The 22,500-nt window shown below is 41.3% G+C and overlaps 1 protein-coding gene across 1 annotated transcript in view; it reads left to right on the top strand.

Annotated features, from left to right (window-relative positions):
* The window catches only part of SPTAN1 (spectrin alpha, non-erythrocytic 1), a 228,594-nt gene that overhangs the window by 34,790 nt on the left and 171,304 nt on the right, over window positions 1-22,500 (top strand). Inside the window, exons 6-12 of the mRNA XM_081898017.1 lie at window positions 5,497-5,630; window positions 8,353-8,497; window positions 10,260-10,414; window positions 13,730-13,865; window positions 15,747-15,848; window positions 16,649-16,786; window positions 22,096-22,206. Coding sequence (XP_081754143.1) covers window positions 5,497-5,630; window positions 8,353-8,497; window positions 10,260-10,414; window positions 13,730-13,865; window positions 15,747-15,848; window positions 16,649-16,786; window positions 22,096-22,206 — 921 coding nt within the window. The remainder of the gene's footprint in view (window positions 1-5,496; window positions 5,631-8,352; window positions 8,498-10,259; window positions 10,415-13,729; window positions 13,866-15,746; window positions 15,849-16,648; window positions 16,787-22,095; window positions 22,207-22,500) is intronic.

The raw sequence follows: 22,500 nt of genomic DNA, 5'->3' as shown, positions 1-22,500 counted from the left end.
AAGGAAGGAAGGAAGGAAGGAAGGAAGGAAGGAAGGAAGGAAGGGAACCAGTTTGCCGGGAAGCTGGTGCAGGTGAGAGGAAGGAAGGGAGGAAGGAGGAAGGAAGGAAGGAAGGAGGGAAGAAAAGGGAAGGAAGGAAGGAAGGAAGGGGGACAAGAAAGAGGGACAAAGGAAGGAAGGAAGGGAGGGAGGGAGGGAACCAGTTTGCCGGGAAGCTGGTGCAGGTGAGGGGGAGGAAGGAGGAAGGAAGAAGGGAGGGAAGGAAGGAAGAAAAGGGAAGGAAGGAAGGAAGGAAGGAAGGAAGGAAGGGGGACAAGAAAGAGGGACAAAGGAAGGAAGGAAGGAAGGAAGGAAGGAAGGGAATCAGTTTGCCAGGAAGCTGGTGCAGGTGAGAGGAAGGAAGGGAGGAAGGAGGGAAGGAAGGAATAAAAGGGAAGGAAGGAAGGAAGGAAGGAAGAGGGACAAGAAAGAGGGACAAAGGAAGGAAGGAAGGAAGTGAACCAGTTTGCCGGGAAGCTGGTGAAGGTGAGAGGAAGGAAGGGAGGAAGGAGGGAAGGAAGGAGGGAAGGAAGGAAGGAAGAAAAGGGAAGGAAGGAAGGAAGGAAGGAAGAGGGACAAGAAAGAGGGACAAAGGAAGGAAGGAAGGAAGGAAGGGAACCAGTTTGCCGGGAAGCTGGTGCAGGTGAGAGGAAGGAAGGGAGGAAGGAGGAAGGAAGGAAGGAAGAAGGGAAGGAAGGAAGGAAGAAAAGGGAAGGAAGGAAGGAAGGGGGACAAGAAAGAGGGACAAAGGAAGGAAGGAAGGAAGGAAGGAAGGAAGGAAGGAAGGAAGGGAGGGAGGGAGGGAACCAGTTTGCCGGGAAGCTGGTGCAGGTGAGAGGAAGGAAGGGAGGAAGGAGGGAGGGAAGGAAGGAAGGAAGGAAGGGGGACAAGAAAGAGGGACAAAGGAAAGAGTCAACGAAGTGAACCAGTTTGCCGGGAAGCTGGTGCAGGTGAGAGGAAGGAAGGGAGGAAGGAGGGAGGGAAGGAAGGAAGGAAGGAAGGAAGGAAGAAAAGGGAAGGAAGGAAGGAAGGAAGGAAGGAAGGAAGGAAGGAAGGAAGGAAGGAAGGAAGGAAGGAAGGAAGGGGGACAAGAAAGAGGGACAAAGGAAGGAAGGGAACCAGTTTGCCGGGAAGCTGGTGCAGGTGAGAGGAAGGAAGGGAGGAAGGAAGGAGGAAGGAGGGAAGGAAGGAAGGAAGAAAAGGGAAGGAAGGAAGGAAGGAAGGAAGGAAGGAAGGAAGGAAGGAAGGAAGGAAGGTGCCAAGGAAGGAAGGAAGGAAGGAAGGGAACCAGTTTGCCGGGAAGCTGGTGCAGGTGAGAGGAAGGAAGGGAGGAAGAAGGAAGGAAGGAAGGAAGGAAGGAGGGAGGGAGGGAGGGAGGGAAGGAAGGAAGGAAGGAAGGAAGGAAGGAAGGAAGGGGGACAAGAAAGAGGGACAAAGGAAGGAAGGAAGGAAGGAAGTGAACCAGTTTGCCGGGAAGCTGGTGCAGGTGAGAGGAAGGAAGGGAGGAAGGAGGAAGGAAGGAAGGAAGGAGGGAAGGAAGAAAAGGGAAGGAAGGAAGGAAGGAAGGAAGGAAGGAAGGAAGGAAGGAAGGAAGGGAACCAGTTTGCTGGGAAGCTGGTGCAGGTGAGAGGAAGGAAGGGAGGAAGGAGGAAGGAAGGAAGGAAGGAAGGAAGGAAGGAAGGAAGGAAGGAGGGAGGGAAGAAAGGGGAAGGAAGGAAGGAAGGAAGGAAGGAAGGAAGGAAGGAAGGAAGGAAGAGGGACAAGAAAGAGGGACAAAGGAAGGAAGGAAGGAAGGAAGGAAGGAAGGAAGGAAGGAAGGAAGGAAGGAAGGGAACCAGTTTGCCGGGAAGCTGGTGCAGGTGAGAGGAAGGAAGGGAGGAAGGAGGAAGGAAGGAAGGAAGGAGGGAAGAAAAGGGAAGGAAGGAAGGAAGGAAGGGGGACAAGAAAGAGGGACAAAGGAAGGAAGGAAGGGAGGGAGGGAGGGAACCAGTTTGCCGGGAAGCTGGTGCAGGTGAGGGGGAGGAAGGAGGAAGGAAGAAGGGAGGGAAGGAAGGAAGAAAAGGGAAGGAAGGAAGGAAGGAAGGAAGGAAGGAAGGAAGGAAGGGGGACAAGAAAGAGGACAAAGGAAGGAAGGAAGGAAGGAAGGAAGGGAATCAGTTTGCCAGGAAGCTGGTGCAGGTGAGAGAAAGGAAGGAGGGAGGGAAGGAGGAAGGAAGGAAGGAGGGAGGGAAGGAAGGAAGAAAAAGGAAGGAAGGAAGGAAGGAAGGAAGGAAGGAAGGAAGGAAGGGAGGAAGGGAGGGAGGGAGGGAATCAGTTTGCCAGGAAGCTGGTCCAGGTGAGAGGAAGGAAGGGAGGAAGGAGGGAGGGAGGGAAGGAAGGAAGGAAGAAAAGGGAAGGAAGGGAGGAAGGAAGAGGGACAAGAAAGAGGGACAAAGGTAGGAAAGAAGGAAGGGAACCAGTTTGCCAGGAAGCTGGTCCAGGTGAGAGGAAGGGAGGAGGGAGGGAGGAGGGAGGGAGGAAGGGGGAGGAAGGGAGGGAGGAAGGAAGGAAGGAGGGGAGGAAGGAAGGAAGGAAGGAGGGGAGGAAGGAAGGAAGGAAGGAAGTGAACCAGTTTGCCGGGAAGCTGGTGCAGGTGAGAGGAAGGAAAGGAGGGAAGGAAGGAAGGAAGGAAGGAAGGAAGGAAGGAAGGAAGAAAGAAAAGGGAAGGGAGGAAGGAAGGAAGGAAGGAAGTGAACCAGTTTGCCGGGAAGCTGGTGCAGGTGAGAGGAAGGAAGGGAGGAAGGAAGGAAGGAAGGAAGGAGGGAAGGAAGAAAAGGGAAGGAAGGAAGGGGGACGAAGGAAGGAAGGAAGGAAGGGAACCAGTTTGCCGGGAAGCTGGTGCAGGTGAGAGGAAGGAAGGGAGGAAGGAGGAAGGAAGGAAGGAAGGAAGGAGGGAAGGAAGGAAAGGAAGGAAGGAAGGAAGGAAGGAAGGAAGGAAGGAAGGAAGGAAGAGGGACAAGAAAGAGGGACAAAGGAAGGAAGGAAGGAAGTGAACCAGTTTGCCGGGAAGCTGGTGCAGGTGAGAGGAAGGAAGGGAGGAAGGAGGGAAGGAAGGAAGGAAGGAAGAAAAGGGAAGGAAGGAAGGAAGGAAGGAAGGAAGGAAGGAAGGGGGACAAGAAAGAGGGACAAAGGAAGGAAGGAAGGAAGGAAGGAAGGAAGGAAGGAAGGAAGGAAGGAAGGAAGGAAGGAAGGGAACCAGTTTGCCGGGAAGCTGGTGCAGGTGAGAGGAAGGAAGGAAGAAAAGGGAAGGAAGGAAGGAAGGAAGGAAGGGGGACAAGAAAGAGGGACGAAGGAAGGAAGGAAGGAAGGAAGGGAACCAGTTTGCCGGGAAGCTGGTGCAGGTGAGAGGAAGGAAGGAAGGAAGGAAGGAAAGGGGGGAAGGGAGGGAGGGAAGGAGGGAGGGAGGGAGGGAGGAAGGAGGGAGAGGGGAAGGAGGAAGGAGGGAGGGAGGAAGGAGGGAGGGAGAGAGGAAGGGAAGGAGGAAGGAGGGAGGGAGGGAGGAGGGAGAGAGGAAGGGAAGGAGGGAGGGAGGGAGGAAGGAAGTGAACCAGTTTGTCAGGAATCTGGTGCAGGTGAGAGGAAGGGAGGAGGGAGGGAGGGAGGGAGGGAAGGAGGGAAGGAAAGAAGGAGGGAAGGAAAGAAGGAGGGAGGGAGGAGGAAGGAAGGAGGGAGGAAGGAAGGAGGGAGGGAGGGAGAAAGGAAGGGAGGGAAGGAAGGAAGGAAGGAAGGAAGGGGGACAAGAAAGAAAGAGGGACAAAGGAAGGAGGGAGGAAATGGAAGGATGGAAGGAAGGAAAGAAGGAGGGAGGGGAATAGGGAGGAAGGAAGGAAAGGGAAGGAGGAAGGAAGAAAGTGAACCAGTTTGCCGGGAAGCTGGTGCAGGTGAGAGGAAGGAAGGGAGGAAGGAGGAAGGAGGGAGGGAAGGAAGGAAGGAAGAAAAGGGAAGGAAGGAAGGAAGGAAGGAAGGAAGGAAGGAAGGAAGGAAGGAAGGAAGGAAGGAAGGAAGGAAGAGGGACAAGAAAGAGGGACAAAGGTAGGAAGGAAGGAAGGGAACCAGTTTGCCAGGAAGCTGGTGCAGGTGAGAGGAAGGAATGGAGGAAGGAAGGGAGGGAGGAAGGAAGGAGGAAGGAAGGAAGGAGGGAAGGAAGGAAGGAAGGAAGGAAGGAAGAAAAGGGAAGGAAGGAAGGAAGGAAGGGGGACAAGAAAGAGGGACAAAGGAAGGAAGGAAGGAAGGAAGGAAGGAAGGAAGGAAGGGAGGGAGGGAGGGAGGGAGGGAGGGAGGGAGGGAACCAGTTTGCCGGGAAGCTGGTGCAGGTGAGAGGAAGGAAGGGAGGAAGGAGGAAGGAGGGAAGGAAGGAAGGAAGGAAGGAAGGAAGGAAGGAAGGAAGGGGGACAAGAAAGAGGGACAAAGGAAGGAAGGAAGGAAGGGAACCAGTTTGCCGGGAAGCTGGTGCAGGTGAGAGGAAGGAAGGGAGGAAGGAGGAAGGAAGGAGGGAAGGAAGGAAGGAAGGAAGAAAAGGGAAGGAAGGAAGGAAGGAAGGAAGGAAGAGGGACAAGAAAGAGGGACAAAGGAAGGAAGGAAGGAAGGGAACCAGTTTGCCGGGAAGCTGGTCCAGGTGAGAGGAAGGAAGGGAGGAAGGAGGAAGGAAGGAAGGAAGGAAGAAAAGGGAAGGAAGGAAGGAAGGAAGGAAGAGGGACAAGAAAGAGGGACAAAGGAAGGAAGGAAGGAAGGGAACCAGTTTGCCGGGAAGCTGGTCCAGGTGAAAGGAAGCAAGGGAGGAAGGAGGGAGGGAGGAAGGAAGGAAGTGAACCAGTTTGCTGAGAAGCTGGTCCAGGTGAGAGGAAGGAAGGAAGGAAGGAAGGGAGGGAGGAAGGAAGGAAAGGGAGGGAGGGAGGGAGGAGGGAAGGAAGGAAGGAAGGAGGGAGGGAAGGAGGGAGGGAGGAAGGAAGGAGGGAGGGAGGAAGGAGGGAGGGAGGGAGGGAGGCAGGAAGGAAAGGGAGGGAGGGAGGGAGGAAGAAAGGAAGGGGAGGGAGGGAGGAAGGAGGGAGGAAGGAAGTGAAATAGTTTGCCGGGAAGCTGGTCCAGGTGAGAGGAAGGAGGGAGGGAGGGAAGGAAGGAAAGGGAGGGAGGAAGGAAGGAAGTGAACCAGTTTGCCGGGAAGCTGGTCCAGGTAAAGAAGGAAGGAAGAAGGAAGGAAGGAAGAACACAAGCAGAGGAGCAGGGAAGGAAGGAAGGAAGGAAGGAAGGAAGGAAGGAAGGAAGGAAGGAAGGAAGGAAAACGAACCCGTTTTACCGGGAAACCGATCCAGCTAAACGACCCATCAATTTGCAAAAAGAGTATTTTGCAAAAATAAATGGATTTCCTGAATGGATTTTAGAACGGTTCCCATCTCACCCTGTCACTTCCCTTTTCTCCAGGAGCAACACCCGGAAGAGGAAGTGATCCGCTCCAAACAGGAAGAGGTCAACGCTTCCTGGCAGCGCCTGAAGGGATTGGCTCTCCAGAGACAGGGGAAACTTTTTGGGGCGGCCGAAGTCCAGCGCTTCAACAGGTGACCAGTTTTTCCTCCATTTTATTTCATTTTAATTTAATTCATTTTATTGCATTTTATTTCAATTTGTTGCATTTTATTTCAATCCATTTTATTTTATTTCAATTCCATTTATTTTATTTCCATTCATTTTTTTCCAGTTCAATTTATTTTATTTCCATTCATTTTATTTTATTTTATTTTATTTCAATTCATTTTATTTTATTTTATTTCAATTCATTTTATCTTATTTTATTTCAATTTATTGCATTTTATTTTATATTCTATTTCATTACATATTCTTTTCCTTTTTTAATTTAATTTAATTTCAATTTATTTATTTTTTTATTTCAATTCATTTATTCATTTTATTTTATTATATTTTATTTTAATTTATTGCTTGATTTTATTGCAATTCATTTTATATTATTTTATTTCAATTCATTTCATTTTATTTCACGGGGTTTCTTTTCATTTCATTTGATTTTCATTTGTTTCATTTCGTTTCACTTGATTTTATTTTATTTTATTTTATTTCAATTTATTTTATTTTATTTCAATTTATTTTATTTTATTTTATTTCCATTTATTGCATTTTGTTTTATATTCTATTTAGTTACATATTCTTTTCCTTTTTAAATTAAACTAAATTTAAATTCATTTAATTTCATTTAAATTCATTTCATTTAAAATAATTTAATTTAATCTAATTTAATTTTGAATTCAATTTCATTTTAGTTTTGACTTTCATTTCAATTTATTTCCTTTTCTCCTATTCCATTTTCTTTCATATTATAATTATTATTTTTTATTCTATTCTATTCTATTCCATTTCATTTCATTACATATTATTTTCCTTCTTTAATTTAAATTCATTTAATTTACTTTAATTTCATTTAAATTCATTTCATGTCATTTAAATTCATTTCATTTCATTCAATTTCATTTCATTTCATTTTGAATTCAATTTCATTTTAATTTTGAATTCAAAATTTTAATGTTGAATTTCATTTCAATTTAATTCATTTCCTTTTATGCTATTCCATTTTCCTTCCTAATATTATTATTATTATTATTATTATTTATTCGATTCTCTTCCGTTTCATTACATATTATTTTCCTTTTTTAACTTAATTTAATTTCACTTCATTTAATTTAAATTCAATTCATTTCATTTCATCTTGAATTTAATTTTAATTTCATTCTTTCCCTTTTCTCCTATTCCCTTTTCTTTCATTTCATAATAATTAGTTTTTATTCTATTTTATTCTATTTCATTACATATTATTTTCCTTTTTTCATTTAATTTCATTTAATTTTCAATTTCATTTCTTTCCTTTGATCCTATTCCATTTTCTTTCATTCCATTTTCTTTTCCTTTTTAAATTTAATTTCATTTAAATTCATTTAGTTTAAATTCATTTAATTTAATTTTATTCTATTTTGTTACATATTATTTTCCTTTTTTCCTTTAATTTCCTTTAATTTTCAACTTCATTTCAATTCCATTTCTTTCCTTTGATCCTATTCCATTTTCTTTCATTCCATTTTATTTTCCTTTTTTAATTTCATTTCATTTAAATGCATTTAGTTTAAATTAATTTTATTTTATTTTATTCTATTTTGTTACATATTATTTTCCTTTTTTCATTTAATTTCATTTAATTTTCAACTTCATTTCAATTTCATTTCTTTCCTTTGATCCGATTCCATTTTCTTTCATTCCATTTTCTTTCCCTTTTTTCATTTAATTTCATTTAAATGCATTTAGTTTACATTAATTTAATTTTATTCTATTTCGTTACATATTATTTTCTTTTTTCATTTAATTTCATTTAATTTTCAACTTCATTTCTTTCCTTTGATCCTAATCCATTTTCTTTCATTCCATTTTATTTCCCTTTTTTCATTTAATTTCATTCAAAGGTATTTAGTTTAAATTCATTTAATTTAATTTTATTCTATTTTGTTACATATTATTTTCCTTTTTTCCTTTAATTTCATTTAATTTTCAACTTCATTTCAATTCCATTTCTTTCCTTTGATCCTATTCCATTTTCTTTCATTCCATTTTCTTTTCCTTTTTCATGTAATTTCATTTAAATGCATTTACTTTAAATTCATTTTATTTTATTTTATTCTATTTCATTACATATTATTTTCCTTTTTTCATTTAATTTCATTTAATTTTCAACTTCATTTCTTTCCTTTGATCCTATTCCATTTTCTTTCATTCCATTTTCTTTCCCTTTTTTCATTTAATTTCATTCAAAGTCATTTAGTTTACATTCATTTAATTTAATTTTATTCTATTTCGTTACATATTATTTTCCTTTTTTCATTTAATTTCATTTAATTTTCAACTTCATTTCTTTCCTTTGATCCTATTCCATTTTCTTTCGTTCCATTTTCTTTCCCTTTTTTCATTTAATTTCATTCAAAGGCATTTAGTTTAAATTCATTTAATTCTATTTCGTTACATATTATTTTCCTTTTTTCATTTCATTTCATTTAATTTTCAACTTCATTTCTTTCCTTTGATCCTATTCCATTTTCTTTCGTTCCATTTTCTTTCCCTTTTTTCATTTAATTTCATTTAAATGCATTTAGTTTCAATTCATTTAATTGAATTGAATTTAATTTTGAATTCAATTTCATTTTAATTTTGAATTTTCTTTTACCTTTCAACCTATTCCCTTTCCTTTCACATTATAATTATGATTTTTTTCTTCGATTCCCGCAGAGACGTCGACGAAACCATCAGCTGGATCAAGGAGAAGGAGCAACTCATGGCGTCCGACGATTTCGGACGGGATCTGGCCAGCGTACAGGCTCTCCTGCGCAAACACGAGGGGCTGGAGAGGGATCTAGCCGCCCTGGAGGACAAGGTGGGCGGGACTGGCGCTCGATTGGCCCAATCGGGGAAGAGGGTGGGGCTTAAACAGGAAGTCGTCCATGTAATGCAGGAAGGTGGGCGGGGCCGGCACTCGATTGGACCAATCAGGGGGGTGAGGGCGGGGCTCAAATAGGACGTGGTCAATGTATAGCAGGAAGGTGGGCGGGGCCGGCGTACGATTGGACCAATTGGGGACGAGGGCGGGGCTTAAACAGGAAGTTGTCCATGTACAGCAGGAAGGTGGGCGGGGCCAGCACTTGATTGGCCCAATCGGGGGGACGAGGGCGGGGCTCAAATAGGATGTAGTCCATGTAGAGCAGGAAGGTGGGCCGGGCTGGCGCTCGGTTGGACCAATTGGGGGGATGAGGGCGAGGCTCAAATAGGATGTAGTCAATGCAGAGCAGGAAGGTGGGCGGGGCTGGCGCTCGGCCCAATCGGGGACGAGGGCGGGGCTTAGCACAGGATGTCGTCTATGTAGCACAGAAAGGTGGGCGGGGCCGGCACTCGATTGGCCCAATCGGGGACGAGGGCGGGGCTTAGCACAGGATGTAGTCCATGTAGAGCAGGAAGGTGGGCGGGGCCAGCACTCTTATTTGACCAATTGGGGGGATGAGGGCAGGGCTTAAATAGGATGTGGTCCATGTAGAGCAGGAAGGTGGGCGGGGCTGGCGCTCGATTGGCCCAATTGGGGGGATGAGGGCGGGGCTCAAATAGGATGTAGTCCATGTAGAGCAGGAAGGTGGGCGGGGCCAGCACTCGATTGGACCAATTGGGGGGATGAGGGCGGGCCTAAAACAGGAAGTTGTCCATGTACAGCCGGAAGGTGGGCGGGGCCGGCGCTTGATTGGACCAATCGGGGGGACGAGGGCGGGGCTCAAATAGGATGTAGTCAATGTAGAGCAGGAAGGTGGGCGGGGCTGGCGCTCGGTTGGACCAATCGGGGGGAAGAGGGTGGGGCTTAAACAGGAAGTCGTCCATGTAATGCAGGAAGGTGGGCGGGGCCGGCACTCGATTGGACCAATTGGGGGACGAGGGCAGGGCTCAAGTAGGATGTGGTCAATGTAGAGCAGGAAGGTGGGTGGGGCTGGCGCTCGGTTGGACCAATCGGGGGGACGAGGGCGGGGCTCAAATAGGATGTAGTCCGTGTAGAGCAGGAAGGTGGGCAGGGCCAGCACTCGATTGGACCAATTGGGGATGAGGGCGGGGCTCAAATAGGATGTAGTCAATGTAGAGCAGGAAGGTGGGCGGGGCTGGCGCTTGATTGGACCAATCGGGGGACGAGGGTGGGGCTCAAATAGGATGTAGTCAATGCAGAACAGGATGGTGGGCGGGGCTGGGGCTCGGTTGGACCAATTGGGGAAGAGGGCGGGGCTTAAAATAGGCCCCGCTTTCTTAAATAGTATTATATATTCTATAAAAACCGATGCAAAGAAATTTAATTTCAACGTCCGTCCTTTTTATTTGTCTTTTTCTTTTTATGCGTATTCGTATTTCCATATTCCATTTTCATATTAGATATTCTTGATTTTTATTATTTTGCTATTTGTATTCTCACTAGTATATTCTATTTATATTGATTCTTATATCGTATTTATATTGATTCTTATTTATTCTTATGTTCTTCTTACTATATTCTTACGTTATAAAAACGGATGCAACGAAATTTCAATTCAATTTCCGTCCTCTTTATCGACATTTCCATTTTTATTCCTATTTTCATCAGATTAATTTTTGATATTTGCACCCGGCTCCAGGTCAGGGCTCTGGGGGCCGAAGCCGACCGCCTCCAGGAGTCCCACCCCCCCAACGCCCCCCAGATCCACGTCAAGCGGGAGGAGCTGGTGGCCAATTGGGAGCAGATTCGAACCCGGGCCGCCGAGAGACACGCCCACCTGAACGACTCCTACCGGTGAGGGGGCCGCCCACTTTCAACCCCGCCCCATTTTATTGCTTGAGTTTCTTTCATTTTATCAATGAAGCGGGTGGATTTTTCTTAATTCATTAGATGGCTTGAGTTGCTTTCATTTAATGAATGAACCGGATGGATTTTTCTTAATTGGATTTCATTTGATGAATGAATCGGATGGATTTTTCTTAATTGGATTTCATTTGATGAATGAATCGGATGGATTTTTATTCATTGGATTTCATTTTATGGATGAATCGGATGGATTTTTATTCATTGGATTAATTGGATTACTTTAGTTTCTTTCATTCTTATGAATGAAATCGGGTGGATTTTTCTTCATTGGATTAATTGGATTACTTTAGTTTCTTTCATTTTATGAATTAACCGGACAGATTTTTATTAATTAATTAGATGGCTTGAGTTGCTTTCATTTTATGAATGAATCGGATGGATTTTTATTAATTGGATTGATTTGATTACTTTAGTTTATTTCACCCCGCCCCATTTTATTCCTTGAGTTTCTTTCATTTTATCAATGAAGCGGATGGATTTTTATTAATTCATTAGATTGCTTGAGTTGCTTTCATTTTATGAATGAATCGGATGGATTTTTATTAATTGGATTAAGTTGATTACTTTAGTTTCTTTCATTTGATGAATGAACCGGATGGATGGATTTTTATTAATTGGATTAATTTTATTACTTGAGTTTATTTCATTTTATGAATGAATCCCATTTTATTGCTTGAGTTTCTTTCATTTTATCAATGAAGCGGATGGATTTTTATTAATTAATTATATTACTTGAGTTTCTTTCATTTTATGAATGAATCAGATGGATTTTTAGTCATTGGATTAAGTTGATTACTTTAGTTTCTTTCATTTTATGAATGAACCGGATGGATTTTTATTGATTCATTAGATTGCTTGAGTTGCTTTCATTTGATGAATGAATCGGATGGATTTTTATTCATTGGATTAAGTTGATTACTTTAGTTTCTTTCATTTTATGAATGAACCGGATGGATTTTTATTGATTCATTAGATTGCTTGAGTTGCTTTCATTTTATGAATGAACCTGATGGATTTTTATTAATTGGATTAAGTTGATTACTTTAGTTTCTTTCATTTGATGAATGAACCGGATGGATGGATTTTTCTTCATTGGATTAATTTTATTACTTGAGTTTATTTCATTTTATGAATGAATCCCATTTTATTGCTTGAGTTTCTTTCATTTTATCAATGAAGCGGATGGATTTTTATTAATTAAATTAGATTGCTTGAGTTGCTTTCATTTTATGAATGAATCAGATGGATTTTTATTAATTGGATTAAGTTGATTACTTTAGTTTCTTTCATTTTATGAATGAACCGGATGGATTTTTATTAATTAATTGGATTGCTTGAGTTGCTTTCATTTGATGAATGAATCGGATGGATTTTTATTAATTGGATTAAGTTGATTACTTTAGTTTCTTTCATTTTCTGAATGAACCGGATGGATGGATTTTTATTAATTGGATTAATTGGATTACTTTAGTTTCTTTCATTCTTATGAATGAAATCGGATGGATTTTTATTAATTGGATTAATTGGATTACTTTAGTTTCTTTCACCCCGCCCCGTTTTAATGCTTGAGTTTCATTTTATCAATGAACCGGGTGGATTTTTATTAATTAATTAGATTGCTTGAGTTGCTTTCATTTTATGAATGAACCGGATGGATTTTTCTTAATTGGATTTCATTTGATGAATGAATCGGATGGATTTTTCTTAATTGGATTAATTTGATTACTTATGTTTCTTTCATTTTATGAATTAACTGGATGGATTTTTATTAATTAATTAGATTGCTTGAGTTATTTTCATTTTATGAATCAACCGGGTGGATTTTTATTAATTAATTAGATTGCTTGAGTTGCTTTAATTTTATGAATGAACCGGATGGATTTTTCTTAATTGGATTTCATTTTATGAATGAATCGGATGGATTTTTCTTCATTGGATTAATTGGATTACTTTAGTTTCTTTCATTTTATGAATTAACTGGATGGTTTTTTATTAATTAATTAGATTGCTTGAGTTATTTTCATTTTATGAATCAACCGGATGGATTTTTATTAATTAATTAGATTGCTTGAGTTGCTTTCATTTTATGAATGAACCGGATGGATTTTTCTTAATTGGATTTCATTTTATGAATGAATCGGATGGATTTTTCTTCATTGGATTAATTTGATTACTTTAGTTTCTTTCATTTTATGAATGAATCGGATGGATTTTTCTTAATTCATCGGATTAATTTGATTACTTTAGTTTCTTTCATTTTATGAATGAACCGGATGGATTTTTATTAATTAATTAGATTGCTTGAGTTGCTTTAATTTTATGAATGAACCGGATGGATTTTTATTAATTAATTATATTACTTTAGTTTCTTTCATTTTATGAATGAATCGGATTTTTATTAATTGGATTAATTTTATTACTTGAGTTTCTTTCATTTTATGAATGAATCGGATGGATTTTTATTAATTCATCGGATTAATTTTATTACTTTAGTTTCTTTCATTTTATGAAGGAATCTCATTCGTTTTTATTAATTAATTATATTACCCTAGTTTCTTTAATTTTATGAACGAGCCTGATGGATCTTTATTAATTCATCAGAATAATTTTGTTACTTTAGTTTCTTTAATTTTTTAAATTCATTTTCTGACTTGGCATAAATCTTTTTTAATTCATTAATTCATTCATTTTTGTTACTTTAGTTTCTTTAATTTTATGAATGAATCCCATTCGTTTTTATTTATTAATTATATTGCTTTAATTGCTTTAATTTTATGAATGAATCCCATTTGTTTTTATCAATTAATTATATTGCTTTAGTTTCTTTAATTTTATCAATGAATTCCATTCGTTTTTATTAATTATATTGCTTTAGTTTCTTTATTTTTATCAATGAATCTCATTCATTTTTATTAATTAATTATATTACTTTCGTTTCTTTAACTTTATTAATGAATCTGATGGATTTTTATAAATTAATCGCATTAATTTTATTACTTTAGTTCCTTTAATTTTATTAATGAATCTGATGGATATTTATTGATTCATCGAATTAATTTCATTGTTTTAGTTTCTTTATTTTTATTAATGAATCGGATGGGTTTTTATGAATGAATTGTTAATATTATGAATGAATGAAATTGATTCCTTTGTTTAATGTTATTAATTGACTTAATTGATTTTTATTTCTCAATTGATTATTATTATTATTATTAAATAAATATATTTCCCCCCCCCCCAAAGCCTGCAGCGATTCCTGGCCGATTTCCGCGATCTCACCAGCTGGGTAACCGAAATGAAGGCTTTGATCAACGCTGACGAACTGGCTAACGATGTCGCCGGGGCGGAAGCCCTTCTTGACCGTCATCAGGAACACAAGGTAAATATTCTTTCGGCAGCAGCAATGTCATTTCAAAAGGCATCAAAATTAAATTGAAGAAGATTGGAAGAAATTTAAGATTTATCTACAAAAACATTGTAACTTGGTTGAATGTTAAGAAGGATGCTAGATCATAAATAACTGTCCACCACTAAATTAGATTTGAACTTGATGACAAGTGAGATTAAGAAGATTATATATTTTTCTTTCTGGAGAACTGCTAGATTGTATTAAAATGAACGGATATAAGATTCTAAACAAGATGATAATTTGTTTGGAAAAAAATTATTTATGATGTAAGTGGGAGCAGGAGATGTGAGGGAGTCCAAACAAGTGATGAAAATATGTTATGTAAATGAAGTTGGTTATTTAATGCATTTGTATTTAAAAACCTTAATAAATTTTCTTTAAAAAAAAATTAAATTGAATGTCATTTAAAAAGGCATAAAATTTAAACTGAATTTTAAAATGTCATTAGAAAACGCATAAAAATTAAATTTAGCAGTAAATATTCTTTCGGCGTCAGCAATTCCAATTTTATTAATTTTTACATGACATTAAATTTATTTTTTATGCCTTTTTAAATGACGCTAAATTTAATTTTTATGCCTTTCTACATGACGCTAAATTTAATTTTTATCCCTTTTTAAATGACATTAAACTTAATTCTTATTCATTTTTAAATGACATTTATTGAATTTAACTTTTATGCCTTTTTAAATGACATTTGTTACATTAAATCTTTATGCATTTTTAAATGACGTTTGTTACATTCAACTTATGCATTTTTAAATGACGTTTGTGGAATTTGATTTTTGTTCATTTTTAAAAGACATTTGTTACTTTTAATTTTTAAATGACGTTTATTAAATTCCGTTTTTATGCACTTTAAAAGGACATTTATTAAATTTGATCTTTATTCATTTCTAAATGACCTTTGTTACATTTAATTTTGACGCATTTTAAAATGACATTGATTGAATTCGATTTTTAAGGATTTTTAAATGATGTTTGTTATGTTTAATTTTTATGCACTTTAAAAGGACATTTATTAAATTTGATCTTTATTCATTTCTAAATGACCTTTGTTACATTTAATTTTGACGCATTTTAAAATGACATTGATTGAATTCGATTTTTAAGCATTTTTAAATGACGTTTGTTACGTTTAATTTTTATGTACTTTAAAGTGACATTTATTGAATTTGATCTTTATTCATTTCTAAATGACCTTTGTTACATTTAATTTTTACGCATCTTAAAATGACATTGATTGAATTCGATTTTTAAGCCTTTTTAAATGACGTTTGTTACGTTTAATTTTTATGTACTTTAAAAGGACATTTATTAAATTTGATTCTTATCCATTTCTAAACGACGTTTCCAGAATTGGATTTTTATCCATTTTTAAACGACGTTTCCAGAATTGGATTTTTATCCATTTTTAAACAACATTTATTCAACTTAATTTTACAATTTTTAAATTTAATTTTTTATTCATTATTCAAAATACCGTATTAAATTTCTCCAGGATAACCTTCCATTTACAACCCTTTCAGCTCATCCATTTATTTTATTGCTGTTTATTAGCCGATTAATTTTATTTAAATCGAAATTTTTTCCGAGTAGGGAGAAATTTACGCTCACGCAGATAGTTTCAATAATAATTATTATTTTTAAATGACATTCATTTTAATTTTTAAGCGTTTTTAGGCGACGTTGGTTACATTTAATTTTTTGTTCATTTTTAAATGACATTAATTAAATTTCTTTTTTAATTTACATTACCTTTATCGAATGTAATTTTCCATTTATTTCATTGCTGTTTATTACCGGATTAATTTGATTAAATTTAATAAATCAAATTTTTTTTCCCCGCAGGGAGAAATTGACGCCCACGAAGATAGTTTCAAGTCGGCCGACGAATCGGGTCAAGCTCTCCTTGCAGCCGGACATTACGCCTCTGCGGAAGTCAGAGAGAAGGTAAGGGTTAAGTTATTAGGGAATTATTGGGAAATTATTGAGAAGGTATTAGGACATTATTAGGAAATTATTGGGAAATTAGTAGGGATTATTTGGGAATTATTAGGGAATTATTTGGGAATTAATAGGAAATTATTGAGAAATTATTAGGAAATTACATTACGTGTCTGCGGAAGTCAGAGAGAAGGTAAGGGTTAAATTATTAGGAAATTATTGGGAAGGTATTAGGAAATTATTAAGGGTTAAATTATTAAGGAATTATTGGGAAATTATTGATAAATAATTGGGAAATGATTGAGAAATGATTGGAAAATTATCTGGAAATTATTGGGAAATTATTATAATTATTATATAATTATTATAATAATTATTAGGGAATTGTTAGGGAATTGTTAGGGAATTGTTGGGAAATTATTAGTGAATTATTAAAATGAAAATAATATGAGAATATGGGAATAAGAGAATATTAAAATGAAAATCATATTATGAGAATGTGGGAATATGAGAATATTAAAATGAAAATGATATTATGCGAATGTGAGAATTTTAAAATTTTAAAATATTAAAATGAAAATAATAACAATATATATTATATTATATAATATATTATAATATTATTATAATAATATAATGAATGAAATGTCTAATTGTACATCGTAATATAAATTGTATATCGTAATATAAAAAGGAAAAATATCAAATTTCAAATCTCATTTTCTACATCCCCCCCTGAAAAAACCCGTTCTATCTCGTTTTCCCGCCCCCTGACCTCTGACCTCTCCCTGTCTCCGCCCCCCCAGCTGACCGTCCTATCGGAGGAGCGGGCCGCCCTCTTGGAATTGTGGGAAGTCCGGCGCCAACAATACGAACAATGTATGGACCTCCAACTTTTCTACCGGGACACCGAACAAGTCGACAACTGGATGAGCAAGCAGGAGGTCAGCACTCGAACCCGGAGCCGGGAAGCTTCCGGAAGCCCAGGGTCCCGGGAGGAGGGTCTCTAATTCAAACCCCAAAGCCTAGGGATCTAGGAAGCTCAAACTCGAACCCGGAACCCGAAGGCCTGACCTCTAAGTCTAACCTCTAACCCTAACCCCCAATGCCTGACCTCTAACCCTGACCTCTAACCCTAACCCCCAATGCCTGACCTCGAACCCCCAACCCTAAGGCCTCACCTCTAACCCGGAACCCCCAATGCCTGACCTCTAACCCTAACCCACAACCCTAAGGCCTCACCTCTAACCCGGAACCCCCAATGCCTGACCTCTAACCCTAACCCGGAACCCCCAATGCCTGACCTCTAACCCTAACCCGGAACCCCCAATGCCTGACCTCTAACCCCAACCCTAAGGCCTGACCTCTAACCCGGAACCCCCAATGCCTGACCTCTAACCCTAACCCGGAACCCCCAATGCCTGACCTCTAACCCCAACCCTAAGGCCTGACCTCTAACCCGGAACCCCCAATGCCTGACCTCTAACCCTAACCCACAACCCTAAGGCCTCACCTCTAACCCGGAACCCCCAATGCCTGACCTCTAACCCTAACCCGGAACCCCCAATGCCTGACCTCTAACCCTAACCCGGAACCCCCAATGCCTGACCTCTAACCCCAACCCTAAGGCCTGACCTCTAACCCGGAACCCCCAATGCCTGACCTCTAACCCTAACCCGGAACCCCCAATGCCTGACCTCTAACCCCAACCCTAAGGCCTGACCTCTAACCCGGAACCCCCAATGCCTGACCTCTAACCCTAACCCGGAACCCCCAATGCCTGACCTCTAACCCCAACCCTAAGGCCTGACCTCTAACCCGGAACCCCCAATGCCTGACCTCTAACCCTAACCCGGAACCCCCAATGCCTGACCTCTAACCCTAACCCACAACCCTAAGGCCTAACCTCTAATCCTAACCCCTAACCCCCAATACCTGAACTCTAACCCCCAACCCTAAGGTCTAACCTCTAACCCGGAACCCCCAATGCCTGACCTCTAACCCTAACCCCTAACCCCCAATACCTGACCTCTAACCCCCAACCCTAAGGCCTAACCTCTAACCCGGAACCCCCAATGCCTGACCTCTAACCCTAACCCCTAACCCCCAATACCTGACCTCTAACCCCCAACCCTAAGGCCTAACCTCTAACCCGGAACCCCCAATACCTGACCTCTAACCCTAACCCACAACCCTAAGGCCTAACCTCTAACCCTAACCCCTAACCCCCAATGCCTGACCTCTAACCCTGACCTCTAACCCGCAAGTCTAAGGCCAGACCTCTAACCCTAACACAAACCCCTAACCCCGGGCCTCTAACCCTAACACAAACCCCTGACCTCTAATCCGACCACAAACCCCTAACCCCGGGCCTCTAACCCTAACACAAACCCCTAACTCCTGACCTCTAACTCTAACACAAACCCCTAACCCCGGGCCTCTAACCCTAACCCTAACACAAACCCCTAACCCCGGGCCTCTAACCCTAACACAAACCCCTAACCCCTGACCTCTAACCCTAACACAAACCCCTAACCCCGGGCCTCTAACCCTAACACAAACCCCTAACCCCGGGCCTCTAACCCTAACACAAACCCCTAACCCCGGGCCTCTAACCCTAACACAAACCCCTAACCCCGGGCCTCTAACCCTAACACAAACCCCTAACTCCTGACCTCTAACTCTAACACAAACCCCTAACCCCGGGCCTCTAACCCTAACACAAACCCCTAACCCCTGACCTCTAACCCTAACACAAACCCCTAACCCCTGACCTCTAACCCTAACACAAACCCCTAACCCCGGGCCTCTAACCCTAACACAAACCCCTAACCCCGGGCCTCTAACCCTAACACAAACCCCTAACCCCTGACCTCTAACTCTAACACAAACCCCTAACCCCGGGCCTCTAACCCTAACACAAACCCCTAACTCCTGACCTCTAACCCTAACACAAACCCCTAACCCCGGGCCTCTAACCCTAACACAAACCCCTAATCCCGGGCCTCTAACCCTAACACAAACCCCTAACCCCTGACCTCTAACACTAACACAAACCCCTAACCCCGGGCCTCTAACCCTAACACAAACCCCTAACTCCTGACCTCTAACCCTAACACAAACCCCTAACCCCGGGCCTCTAACCCTAACACAAACCCCTAATCCCGGGCCTCTAACCCTAACACAAACCCCTAACCCCGGGCCTCTAACCCTAACACAAACCCCTAACCCCGGGCCTCTAACCCTAACACAAACCCCTAACTCCTGATCTCTAACTCTAACACAAACCCCTAACCCCGGGCCTCTAACCCTAACACAAACCCCTAACCCCTGACCTCTAACCCTAACACAAACCCCTAACCCCTGACCTCTAACTCTAACACAAACCCCTAACCCCGGGCCTCTAACCCTAACACAAACCCCTAACCCCGGGCCTCTAACCCTAACACAAACCCCTAACCCCGGGCCTCTAACCCTAACACAAACCCCTAACCCCTGACCTCTAACTCTAACACAAACCCCTAACCCCTGACCTCTAACCCTAACACAAACCCCTAACCCCGGGCCTCTAACCCTAACACAAACCCCTAACCCCGGGCCTCTAACCCTAACACAAACCCCTAACCCCTGACCTCTAACTCTAACACAAACCCCTAACCCCGGGCCTCTAACCCTAACACAAACCCCTAACCCCTGACCTCTAACCCTAACACAAACCCCTAACCCCTGACCTCTAACCCTAACACAAACCCCTAACCCCGGGCCTCTAACCCTAACACAAACCCCTAACCCCGGGCCTCTAACCCTAACACAAACCCCTAACCCCTGACCTCTAACCCTAACACAAACCCCTAACCCCGGGCCTCTAACCCTAACACAAACCCCTAACCCCGGGCCTCTAACCCTAACACAAACCCCTAACCCCGGGCCTCTAACCCTAACACAAACCCCTAACTCCTGACCTCTAACCCTAACACAAACCCCTAACCCCGGGCCTCTAACCCTAACACAAACCCCTAACCCCGGGCCTCTAACTCTAACACAAACCCCTAACCCCGGGCCTCTAACCCTAACACAAACCCCTAACTCCTGACCTCTAACTCTAACACAAACCCCTAACCCCGGGCCTCTAACCCTAACACAAACCCCTGACCTCTAACCCTAACACAAACCCCTGACCTCTCACCCTAACACAAACCCCTGACCTCTAACCCTAACACAAACCCCTAATCCCTAACCCTAACACAAACCCCTAACCCCGGGCCTCTAACCCTAACACAAACCCCTAATCCCTAACCCTAACACAAACCCCTAACCCCGGGCCTCTAACCCTAACACAAACCCCTGACCTCTAACCCTAACACAAACCCCTGACCTCTAACCCTAACACAAACCCCTAACCCCTGACCTCTAACCCTAACACAAACCCCTAACCCCTGACCTCTAACCCTAACACAAACCCCTAACCCCTGACCTCTAACTCTAACACAAACCCCTAACCCCTGACCTCTAACCCTAACACAAACCCCTAACCCCTGACCTCTAACCCTAACACAAACCCCTGACCTCTCACCCTAACACAAACCCCTGACCTCTAACCCTAACACAAACCCCTAATCCCTAACCCTAACACAAACCCCTAATCCCTAACCCTAACACAAACCCCTAACCCCGGGCCTCTAACCCTAACACAAACCCCTGACCTCTAACCCTAACACAAACCCCTGACCTCTAACCCTAACACAAACCCCTAACCCCTGACCTCTAACCCTAACACAAACCCCTAACCCCTGACCTCTAACCCTAACACAAACCCCTAACCCCTGACCTCAAACCCTAACACAAACCCCTAACCCCTGACCTCTAACCCTAACACAAACCCCTAACCCCTGACCTCTAACCCTAACACAAACCCCTAATCCCTGATCTCTAACCCCCAAACCTAAGGCCTGACCCCCAATGCCTGACCCCTAACCTTGACCTCTACCTCTAACCCCCAACCCTAAGGTCTAACCTCTAACCCCCAATGCCTGACCCCTAACCCTGACCTCTACCTCTAACCCCCAACCCTAAGGCCTGACCTCTAACCCAAACAAAAACCTCTAACCCCCACTGCCTGACCCCTAACCCTGACCTCTACCTCTAACCCCCAACCCTAAGGCCTGACCTCTAACCCTAACACAAACCTCTAACCCCCAATGCCTGACCCCTAACCCTTACCTCTACCTCTAACCCCCAACCCTAAGGCCTAACCCCCAACCCTAACTCAAACCCCTAACCCCCAGTGCCTGACCCCTAACCCTTACCTCTACCTCTAACCCCCAACCCTAACACAAACCCCTAACCCCCAATACCTGACCCCTAACCATTACCTCTAACCCTAACACAAACCCCTAACCCCCAATGCCTGACCTCTAACCCCCAACCCTAAGGTCTAACCCCCAACCCTAACACAAACCCCTAACCCCCAATGCCTGACCTCTAACCCGCAACCCTAAGGCCTGACCTCTAACCCTAACACAAACCCCTAACCCCCAATGCCTGACCCCTAACCTTGACCTCTAACTCAAACCCGAAACCCTAAGATCTAACCTCAAACCCCCAATGCCTGACCCCTAACCCTTACCTCTACCTCTAACCCCCAACCTTAACCCAAACCCCCAACCCCCAGTGCCTGACCCCTAACCCTTACCTCTACCTCTACCTCTAACCCCCAACCCTAATCCCTGATCTCTAACCCTAACACAAACCTCTAACCCCCAATGCCTGACCCCTAACCCTGACCCCCAACCTCTCACCCCGACCAACCCTAACCCCCTAAACCGGGGGTCAGTGACCCCCAGCCTAGAAATCGAATTGGAATTGAATTGAACGGAAAGGGAAATTCAATTCGGTTGGGGAAATCAAACTAAAAATGGTGTTTTAATCCACTTTTTTTAAAGGATTGACCCGGTCTGGGGAGGGCAGAGTATAAATAAAAATTATTATTATTATTATTATTATTATTATTATTATTATTATTATTATTATTATTGGCTGGGGTATAAATAAAATTATTATTAATTATTATTTAATTATTATTTAAATATTATTATTATTATTATTTTATTTATTTATTCTTGGCTGGGGAGGGTGGGGTATAAATAAAATTTAATAATAATAATAATAATAATAATAATAATAATAATAATAATAATAAATATTTTTATTTCATTTTATTATTAAAAATAAATCATTTTTCTCCCTTTTCCAGGCCTTCCTGCTGAACGAAGATCTGGGTGATTCTCTCGACAGCGTGGAAGCGCTGCTGAAAAAGCACGAAGATTTTGAGAAATCCCTCAGCGCCCAGGAAGAAAAGATCACCGTAATTCCTTTAATTTTAACAATTTCAGTTTAAGAATTTCCATTTTAAGAATTTGACTTTCATGGTCATCGTTTTCATTTTCACGCTCATAATGTTAACTGTAATTTCGTTTTCATTTGAGCAATTGCAATGTTAATCGTTTTATTTACCATTTTTAATTTTCATTTTAATCATTTAAAATAAAAATAAAATTTAATAATAATGATAACAACGTCCATTTTCATTTTCATGGTAATCATTTTTGAGTCATTTCAATTTTAATCATTTTTAATTTTAATTTATTTTTTTAATTTT

Source organism: Podarcis melisellensis (genome assembly GCF_964234715.1).
Source record: "Podarcis melisellensis genome assembly, chromosome: Z".
NCBI classification, from domain to species: domain Eukaryota; kingdom Metazoa; phylum Chordata; class Lepidosauria; order Squamata; family Lacertidae; genus Podarcis; species Podarcis melisellensis.
The sequence above is the reverse complement of the archived record's forward strand: the minus strand, read 5'-3'. Positions and strand labels throughout refer to the sequence as shown.